Source organism: Terrapene carolina, unplaced genomic scaffold (genome assembly GCF_002925995.2).
Source record: "Terrapene carolina triunguis isolate 2854851 unplaced genomic scaffold, T_m_triunguis-2.0 Scaffold210, whole genome shotgun sequence".
NCBI lineage: Eukaryota > Metazoa > Chordata > Testudines > Emydidae > Terrapene > Terrapene triunguis.
Window position 1 is genome coordinate 11,486,460 of NW_020664561.1, and position 10,861 is coordinate 11,497,320.

Sequence of the window (10,861 nt, forward strand, 5' to 3'; positions counted from 1 at the left end):
CAATCGGCTTGCTGTGGCCTTCTCGGCTGCCCAAAACACACCGGCTCCGGAGAATTTGTTTTCCCTTCTGTTGGCCTTCACTGTCGCTGCCTCATTCGCTCTGTTTTCACTGCTATCCTTGCAGCTCGGCTCCACTTAGTTCTCCTCTTGTCACGACTGGGCAGCTGTAGATTTCTCGTCTGTAGATTTCTCATCGAGCCCATGACCTTGGGCCTGGGCCAGCGTCTACCTAAAGTGCTGAATTAACCCGTTTTCTGCTTCTTTCTTTCTCCCCCCCGCCCCCTTGGCCTCTCGTACTCCTGCAAAGGAATCTTCCATTCCCCACTCTCACACCTTTGACCCTCCCCAAAATGCTTTGCGATGCTTGCAACAGCGTTAGTCACATACAATGCTGATCTGCCTTCCCTGGAGACTCCCTGAGGGAGGGCGGCCATTGGGGTGTGACAGCGACCTAGTACTGGGTCACAGAATGTAAGGCACTGGGTTGCGGCGACTCTGGTCAGCACCGCCTACTGGGCCATTAAAAGTCCCGTTGGCAGTGCTGTCCGGCTAAGGAAGTGGCCAGCAGCAGGTCTGGCTCCTAGGTGGGGCCACGGGGCTCCGCGTGCTGCCTCCGCCCCAAGCACCGGCTCCCAGGCAATGGGAGCTGGAGGGGGCGGTGCCTGCAGGCGAGAGCAATGCAAAGCTGCTTGCGCATCTCCTCCTAGGAGCTGGACCTGCTGCTGGCCGCTTCCAGGGCACCGCGCAGTGCCAGGACAGGCAGGAAGCCTGCCTTAGCACCCTTGCTGCGCCACTGACCAGGAGCCGCCCAAGGTAAGCCCATGCCCCAACCTTGTGCCCCAATCCCTTTCTGCACCCCAAACCCCTCATCCCCGGCCCCACCCCAGATCCTGCACCCCCAGCCTAGAGCCCTGACCCCCTCCCACACCCCGACCCCCTGCCCCAGCCCAGAGCCCCCTCCCATACCCTGAACCCCTCATTCCCGGCCCCACCCCACAGCCCTCACCCCCACACCCTCTGCTCCAGCCCTGAGCCCCTCCCACACCCCAAACCCCTCATCCCCAGCTCCTTTGGGTCGCAGGCATCAACAATTTTCTTCAACTGTGTCGCCAGAAATTTTTTTTGGAAACCACTGTGTTAGAGTGCTTGCATGGCCCCTTGTGTTCATACCCTCAGCATCTCTGAACATGCTAAGGGAAAGAATGTACAGCGCCCTTTACTACCTCAGTTCCTTCCAACTGTTGTGCAAGGTGGAAGTGAACTGCTCTGATCCACTCAGTCTGGGGGTTTTCTCCATTTCTTGCTGCCTTTGTAATTGTTTAGTATAGTTATAGTTTAGTAATAAGTATACTTAGTTAAGTTATGGTCCATTCAGGGTTATGGTGTCCAGTTGTTTTCCCGGTGTTGGACAATTGTGTTAGATGCCTGAAGTACTTGGCGGAGAGCCACTCTCCTTCTCAGTGTTCCATCTGCTGGACTTTCATGCCTAGATCTCAAAGGAGAGGCAAAAATGATTGCAGGTGCTTAACCTTAAGGAGGCTCTTGAAGTTTTTGGCATTTGTTGGATCCAAGGTCTAAGGAAGACAGTCTCTGCTCCTGTGTCTTTCTCCAGGAAGTCAAAGCAGCTTTAAGATTCCAGGAAATTGGAACCTGTATTACTTATCTATTAAGATGGCATTCGTTATTACCTACATTAGCCAGAGAGGTGAATGAATTAAATGTCTTGATGGCTGATCCCAAGTTTTTGCCAAAAGTAGTTTCTGAATTTCACATCTATCAGACAATTGTGTGATTCTTATTCCAAGAATCACATGGGGTCAGACTGTGTATTCCCAGGCTATTTCTGGATAGTTTAAACAATGGATTGTTGAAAGTTACATGATAGCAGAAATTCCTGTACCTACAATGGTACTATCTCATTCCACCAGAGCTGTGGCAGTGTCTTTTGTTCACCTTACACAAGTCTCTGTTGCTGAGACACTTTTACTTAAACATTCTGCCCTTGATTTGGCTTCAAGGGCTGATGCTTGTTTTGGTAGAGTGGTGCTTCAGTCTCTATTCAGTTAGCTGTGTTCCTTCCCCCAGGTTATTTTCAGAACTGCTTATCAAACCACCCATAAGTGGAATATGTAGAGTCCCTCAAAGAAGAAATTAAGGTTACATACTTGTAACCATAGTTCTTTGAGATTGCTCTGCATGTTCACACTTCTGCCCTTTTTTCCCTTTTAGGGCTTGTCTACATTACCCGCAGGATCGACAGGCAGCGACTCACCGCAGTGAAGACAATGCGTTGAGTAGATCTAAGCACGTCGACGTCAGCTACGTGTTGTGTAACTTAGATCAACCCCCCCGCCCCCCAGTGTAGAACAGGCCTTAGAGTCCTATTGTTCTTTTCTCTCAGTTGGCAGTGGAAGGAACTAAGGTAGAAGAGGGCACTGTGCCCCCCCCCCCCACCTTATATAGCCTCAGCCTCAGAACATTCAGAGATGCTGAGGATAAGGATACGAGGTGAGTGCGTGAGAGCACTCTGACACTACTTGGAGAGGGTTCTACTATTAGGTACCACAAGGTGGCACAGTATCCATAAGTGTGAATATACAGAGCCATCTCAAAAAAACACTGGTTACAAGAAAATAACCTTCATTTCCCATGGAGTTGCCTAGCCAGTTCCACTCTCTCATGCCCCATGTCCCTCTCCCTTTCAAGGAAGCAGGGTTAATCAGGGAGGTCATTGAGCGTACAGGAGAGACAATGTCCCTGCTCTCAATTTTGGTGCCTGGCCCCATCCCAAACTGGAGCAGCAATTGAAGTGAATATCTTGCTTGGCCCCTGCAGCCTGGGCTGGAGCATGCTCAGTGTGTATGGACTCTGGGGAATTTCACTGCAATCAAGCAACTCTCTATCAAGCATGTGTGAAGTGATTTTTTTCTCAAAAGCTTCAAATTTTGCCAAATTTGGGTGGATTTTCACAGGAATAGCAAAAAGGAGACACATCCCTAACACAAAGGCCACATCCTTGTTGAATTTCAAATACCTGCTCCAAAGCATGAGGACACCACAGCATAGGGCTACCATATGTCCGGATTTCCCCGGACATGTCCGGCCTTTTCGGTCTATAAATAGCCGTCCGGGGGGGATTTTTAAAAATCTAAAAATGTCCGGGATTTCCTCCCGGTCAGCTATTTATAGATAGAAAAGCGGCGGCCAAGCGCCGCTGGGCACCCAAAGTCCCTTCCCGGCTCCCCCCATCCTCTGCAGCCTTACCATGCTGTCCGGCCCCCAGCTGTCTTCCCCCTTCTCCCCTCCCCTGAACGCTCCGCCCCCCTGCTCCTCCCCGTCCCCTGCTTCCCGCGAATCAGATCTTCGCGGGAAGTCTGAGCAGGGGCAAGCGGGAGGCAGCAGCAGGTAAGCTGGAGTGGGGGGGGGGCGCGAGGAGGAGAGCTCCGGGGAGGCGCGGCCCTGGCCGAGCTGCTCCCTCTGGCCCGGGCCGAGCGGCTCCCAGCTGCCCCAGCGGCTCCGGCCCGGCTCGGGCCCCAGCACCCCCGGCCCGGACCCGGCCCGGCTCGGGCCCCAGCAGCCCCGGCCGAGCACCTCCGGCCCGGCCCCAAGCCCCGCAACCCCGGCCGGAGCGCAGCCCGATTCCTGGGCTCTTTAAAGCCGGTCCTGGTCAGGGGACAGGGAGGGGGGGTTGGATGGGTCGGGAGTTTGGGGGGGGCTGTCAGGGGGGCAAAGGTGTGGAGAGGGGTTGGGACAGTCAGGGACAGGGAGCGGGGGGGTTAGATAGGTCGGGGGCTCTGGGGGGGCTGTCAGGGGGGCAGGGGTGTGGAGAGGGGTTGGGACAGTCAGGGACAGGGAGCAGGGGGGGTTAGATGGGTCGGGGGGGCTGTCAGGGGGGCAGGGGTGTGGAGAGGTGTTGGGACAGTCAGGGACAGGGAGCAGGGGGGGTTAGATGGGTCTGGGGTTCTGGGGCGGCTGTCAGGGGGCAGGGGTGTGGAGAGGGGTCGAGGCAGGCAGGTAGCAGAGGGGGTTGGATGGGTCAGGAGTTCTAGGGGTCCTGTCGGGGGCGGGGAGCAGTTGGATAGGGCATGGGAGTCCCCGGGGGTCTGTCTGGGGGCGGGGGTGTGAATATGAGGTGGGGGTGTGGATAAGGGTCGGGGCAGTCAGGGGACAGGTAGGGTCGTAGGGCGTTCTCAGGAGGGGGCAGTCGGGACAAGAAGCTGGGCGGCTTAGATAAGCGGTGGGGTCCTAGGGGGCAGTTAGTGGCAGGGGTCCCAGGAGGGGGCAGTCAGGGGACAAGGAGCGGGGGGGGGTTGGGAGTTCTGAGGGGGGCAATCAGGGGGTGGGAAGTGGGAGGGAGTGGATGGGGGTGGGACAGGGGCGGGGCTAGAGCGGGGCTCCTCCCCCTCCCGTCCTCTTTTTTGCTTGTGGAAATATGGTAACCCTACCACAGCATCTCAAAGAAAAGGTCACTAGAAGCTTTAAACATGGGCAAAACATAATTTTCACTCACCTCTTTTCTCAGAAACTGCTGCATTGTTTTTGGCAATTACAATAAAATTTACTTAATTTTCTTAGAAAATCAGATTATATTGAATGAAGTCTAGATTAGTACAGCTGTGAAATAACTGCCTTAATTAGAAATGTAACTGTAATTTAGATAATGCAGATTCTCTAGGTTTTTCTAATGAAATATTTAAATGAACTCTGAGGTGACATTGGGGGACTGGTAAAAAAGGAAAGCTGAAGACTGCTTAAAGTCCAGTGGAATCCCACAGTAAAAGCCTGACAGAGAAAGTGACACCTGTATCTAGTTCTGAATGACAAAAGGGAAATGGATAGATGAGGCGGATGAGCCAATATCTTTTATTGGACCAACTTCTGATGGTGAGAGAGACAAGCTTTGCAGCTATGCAGAGCACTTCAGGTCTGGGAAAGGTACTAAGAGTGTCACAGCTAAATAAGTATCAGAGGGGTAGCCGTGTTAGTCTGAATCTGTAAAAAGCAACAGAGGGTCCTGTTAAGACTAAAGGTGCCACAGGACCCTCTGTTGCTTTTTACAGCTAAATAAAAGATCAAACAGATAGTTTAGCATAAGTAGTTAGCACATATTCTAAGACCATTCAGGCTGAAGTGGCCCTTGCACAGGAAATATTTTGATACAGGGGGTGGGGGAATGCACATTCCCAAAGATACTGTGACAGCAGCCACAGTTAGAAAAAAAAACCCTCCTATTTCTGAGAGCAGGATTTTGAGTTCTTTTTTGGACTCATTAATATTTCCCATGAAATTGCAGTTAGTAACCGATGAAGAAAAACTTCATTTTGTGATTACCATGGCACTCCGTCTCTTTTATTAACATAGGTGGTTTTTTTTTTTTTAAAGGAAACATTTGTTTCAGGGGAACGCTGTTTGTTCAAAGAGGAATTATCATTAAATCCCATTGTTTCCGACTGAATAAATGTTACATAAATGTGTTAGCTGATGTTACTTTGTATTTTTCAAGCAAATAATATGCCAACCTGCAATATTTGTAGCCATATTTTTTGTTTTTCCTTATGGCTTATTCTCATGAACCAAAGATGTCTAAAGCACTTCATTAAATGAGTTGGGTTTGGTTTATATGCACTCTGTTAGTCAATACATATATGTTAGGCATAGTGCACACCGCCTTAATATTGTGTTTTATCCAACACGTGGGCAGTTATATTAACTGAATTATGTCTTTCCCACAATCCTGTTGACGTCCATTCACTAATGTCAAGATATATAGCCACAATACCTGCAAAGCTGAAGTCATCTTTGGCACTGGAAAATATGAAACATGTCAAAGACAAGATACATTTGTTCTCTTTCCTGGTACAAGTTGAGAGGTACATTCACAGGAAACTGGTTTGAAATGCAGTATCCAAAACTGAGAGAGAAGTATACATCATGGTGCCAAAAAAACAAGATAAAAAGCTAATTGTTGCTTAGTCTTAGATGATGTACAGAGTTGTTTTACTTAGTAAACTACCATGATACAAATATTAGTTAGGGTTGGAGGCAGGGAGTATATTGTGAGCAACTCTTCTGTAAAGTGAACTTCATGCTGTGAGAAACAAGCTTCCCTGAAAGATTCTGTAAAGTAAGAATTCTTTTCTTTCTCCATTGAACTGCATCGTCTTTAGCTGATAAACTTGGCAAGGCTTCACTGTTTGGGCTCTTGAACATTTTTAATATCAAACCACAAGTGTAGTTAAGCAATTGTCTATATTATAGACAGTAACTTTTCAGTTTACCTATGTATTGATACTAAACATGAAATGAATAGAAATAAAATATTTACAAAAGCCAACACTGGTGAATCATGCATATTAATCTACAAAGATTGTGTTTCAGAACTGTAGTGTATTGATTGATGGAGTCTGAATATAGTTTTAATTGAAAGAACCAGCTATTGGTTTGCCTGCCACAATAGTGTTCTGCATAGCAACTATCCTAGAACTTCACACTCAGCACTTCTTGCTGCCGTTGTGCTTTCACAATTAGCTGCTGTTTGATTTACTCTGTGCACTTCTACTTGAAATGCACACTTATCAGGTTTTTTTTAATAACAGGTTTTAGCTGTCTGAGAATCACTTACTTCCCTGAAAAAACTGTTAGGGAATCAGTCTTGGTAGATTGCTATCTAGAAATCAATGCGTACTTCTAATAAATGCCTTTAGTTTAGAAATCTGTGTTTCTATGTTTATATTTAAATCTAATCTACTTCAGTGCTTTCTAGACCATCTATCTTGTAATATCTGGCCATCAGCTTGGACTTCTTCAGAAGCTGAATTTATACTGTTTCCTGGGAGTAGTCTTCCAAGATTTTTAGGGGAGGGTAATGATAATTCAGACTTCAGAAGTCTCCTGGTAAGTAGCTTATAATAACTTTGATATAGTTGGCAATTTTACAGGTCAGATATCTGAGACTGAAAATTGTAACTAATTTTTCCAAGTTTAGTTACTGTTCCAGCTCCCAACCCTGTGCTTATTCTTCTAGGCCCCATAAGATGCTGTTTCTTCTTTGTACTGTTGTTTCTGCTTGCCCAGTTGCAGATCAAGGTAGCTATCAGTCTGTTTATCTAGATTTCAATAAGGTTAAAGTTGTTACACCTTGTGATAGTTTGTGTCCTACTTTTTTTTTCAGTAGAATCTAAAGGTGGTACTTCCTGCTGTCATGTTCACCTGCAATGTGCTTCAGAGAAAACTGCAATTCCTTAAGACCTGACCCAAAGCCACTAATATCCAGTGGGGGCTTTCTGTTAAGACTCTCACTGACTTTAATTGGCTTTGGATCAGCAGCTCTGTATCCAAAGAGGCTGTGAGTTTATATATATGATAGCAATATGTTATTGCCAGAACTTATAACAGTCTTCAAGTATGTAAAAAGTTGCTATAAAGAAGAGGGTGATAAATTGTTCTCCTTAACCCCTGAGGACAGGATAAGAAATAATGGGCTCAAATTGCAGCAAGGGAGATTTAGGTCAGACATAAGGAAAAACTTCCCAACTGTAAGGGAAGTTAAGCACTGGAAGAAATTATTATGGAATCTCCATCACTGGAGGTTTTAAAGAACAGGTTAGACAAACATCTGTCAGGAATGGTCTAGATAATACTTAGTCCTGCCTCAGTGCAGGGGGCTGGACTAGATGACCTACTGAGGTCCCTTCCAGTCCTACATTTCTATGATTATAAGTTCAGAGTTGGCAAATACCATATTTATTTTAAAGAACCCAAGAAAAGTAAAGTACAAGAGTGTTTTTGTGTAAGTGGTTGAGAATGTGAATTTCTGTTCCTTATAATTCCCCAGGATATATTTTGTCCCATAGGACTATGAGGTCATTCAGCTAGAAAGACAGTTAGGTGGAGGTACAATGTGTCTTTACAGCAGATATGCAAGGATGCAATTTAGTCTACAACTCTCACCCTTACTAGGTGTTACAGAGTAAGTTGCTACGCCTGTACTGAGGCAGAACTTTTCTCTTTAGTATAATCTTTTATAGGTGTGGAGATGGGATTTTCACAGATCTCTTCTTAAGTTGTGGTGTATGTTTGTTTACTCTGAAAATGCTTTCTAATCTTTAAATGGTATTTCTCCAACTAAACAAACTCTGTTCTTATAGTGGTCAAAATGACAGATTTGAGATATTCACATGATTCTGCATATTTTATATTGTAAAATGTTACAATTTAAAAAAGACATCAGCTCACAACTTCAGGTCCTCGCAGTTTTGTGACTGTTAATATTTGAGACTGATTAATGTAAGAATTGGATTTTAAATCATTTTGTTGAGCAAACTAGTAAATAGTCCTATACGTGGGACTGTTCTTCATTAATACTTGGCAAAGTCAACTTGAGTCTGTGAAACCAAGAAACTCTTTACTGTATTCTGGCTTTTTTGTGTACCTAATTAGTCCTGGAAAGTATGAGTGAAGTAGCAAAAGTCCTTTCCATCCATTTATATCTGGGCCACAAGAGTATCAGCCCAAATTTGCCTTAGCAATACTGCTCTTTTCTTGCTTTTGAAGTTGATCTGCATCTGAATATTGGTTGCCTTTCCTCATCTAGGCAACCACAAATGTCCCCAGGCTGCATTTATACAAAGTTTAGAAATAAATTAATATAGTAATTAACATTAATTTCTTTAGCTGCATCATATTTTCTGAATTTACTATGTAATGCCAACATGTTATACATGCTGAAATCTGTTCAAGTCATGAACTAATAAAAATGAAAAAAAAATTGAATTTTAATGCCTTCTTGGAAACTGAGATTAGATTGCAATGATTTCAAAATGCCAGTTTGGTCACAATTTCCAAAAGGTTGAGAAAATGTGTATTTAATATATTCTAGTAAAACTTTTTTTTTTTTTAATTTTTACCTATTTTGCTGATTGAGTTTTCAAGTGATCAAGAATGATTTTCCTATTCAGTAGCATGCATACCATAGATAGCACTGCCTGCCTGCTACATGTGTTGAGTACAAAGACAAATAGAAAAGACATGAGCACTGTGGAATTTACTCATGCATTTATAAGAGTGTTTGTGTTATAAGAATTGTATTTTGTTTTTATTGTGCTAAGAAAACATTTCTCCTAAATGCTTTGACGGGAAGCAGGATACACCTGTCCTGTAAGAAACAGTCTACATTATTAGCAACTATTTTATGTTAAATTCACAACTTCATGTGGAAATGACTCTTATCGTTTATTTGCAACCAAATATATTTCTGCTGGCAAAACTAGAGTTTCTCTCCAATTTTCTGTCTACTATTTTGGGGTGCAAACACATTGTGTGTGTGTGTAAATGTTAAAACAATAACAATGTAAGATCAGATATACATTGAAAGTAATCTTATAATGAGTTTTTAAAAAACTATTAAATAACTGAAAATGAATTCATTTTCACATTAAAATAAGACAAATAGTTTGTTTTACATATTTACATTTAAAGGTTGAACTGATCTGGAGAAACTTGTACTGTAACCTAAGAACTATTTTAATCATTTTAATGGCTGCAATTAATGCAAAATGTGTAGGGCTTTAATGAAGATAAATATTTATTGCAAACGTTTAAACCCTTGTGTGTTTTGTGAATTATTAGAAGCTTTATATTTAACACATACTGTATCACAGTGAGAAAGTTTAAAAAACAAAAACCCAAAACACTTGTAGCACTGCATTTTGCAGGGCTAAATTGTGCAAAATAAGAGTTTAAATGTAACTTTTTTTTCCCCCTGGAGCTCAAGCACTGAAAAGTTTTATATTTGATCACTTGAGACAGTGGGGTATGGTTTTTGTTTTTTTTTCAGTCAATGGGTCTGATCATCATCTGAACTGCTTTCAGGGAATAAGAACCTCCTCTGTACTCAGCCCAAAAAATCCCATCTTGATATTTGCTTCTGTAATGACCTCCTCTGTACCACACTCCGTTAAGGTTAGAATGTGCGCAAGCATTGTACCACCAGCCTCCTTTGTGAAAATGGGCACAATTTCCTGTTGGGAGAGAATAAAATAAGTGAAACCTCAGCACTTCAGAGGGGAAATGATAGACCAGGGGTTCTCAAACTTTTTTATGCTATGTACTACATATTAACAAAGTGCTTGTCTTGCTAGCCACTTTGTCTCCCCTTAGTGATCAGATGGATAACTTCTTCTTCCACTTACAATTCTCTAAACTCCGTTGCAACTACAAACTGCAGTTCACAGAAGATTGCTGGTAATCTGAGGAGAGCTGGGCTGGTCACATGGTGCTGGCTCTCCTCTTTGATTTCAGCTGCTTAATTATATTGAAAGAAACTAAAAACATACTTTATGTAAGCAATTGTTAAGAATATCTGCTTTAAACTGTTCAGAAGTACTTTGGCGGGAGCAATGTGACTTGTGCCTTAAGTTTCAATTTCAGTGATTTGTGGTGAAGTTTACCTTATGAAGAGAGATGGTGGTCAGTCTTCTCCGAAGTTTTAAAAGTAACAATATTAACAAAGTAGCAATTGTTTTAAGTCGTCATTATTTTTAAGATGCTACCTACGTTCAGGGCCAAAACTGGACAATGAGTGGTGCTGTAACACGGTATGTTTTTCTATGGGTCATTTTCAGTTTTTAATCAACATTTTTATATTAGTTATTAGAGCTTTTTATCATTAAAGGGGCATCATCAAAAAGAATAATATTTTGTCTGAAAATGTACTTGTTATAGATACAAGTAACATGCAAGGCCCTGATCCTACAAAGTCTTCTTCATGTACTTAATTTTATTCACCTGGGACTACTGAGTGATTCAAGGTAAGCACATGTATAAATCTCTGCAGGATTGGGGCATAACATTGCTATTAGTG

General features: G+C 43.7%; 2 protein-coding genes across 7 annotated transcripts in view; one reads left to right on the top strand and one right to left on the bottom strand.

Annotated features, from left to right (window-relative positions):
- Positions 1–10,861, top strand: part of LOC112105868 (ras-specific guanine nucleotide-releasing factor RalGPS1) — a 294,309-nt gene that overhangs the window by 151,728 nt on the left and 131,720 nt on the right. The window lies entirely within an intron of this gene.
- Positions 9,824–10,861, bottom strand: part of LOC112105867 (angiopoietin-related protein 1) — a 37,637-nt gene continuing 36,599 nt past the window's right edge. Inside the window, exon 5 of the mRNA XM_024198858.3 lies at positions 9,824–10,019. Within this exon, the coding sequence (XP_024054626.1) occupies positions 9,832–10,019 (188 nt within the window). The 3' untranslated portion in view covers positions 9,824–9,831. The remainder of the gene's footprint in view (positions 10,020–10,861) is intronic.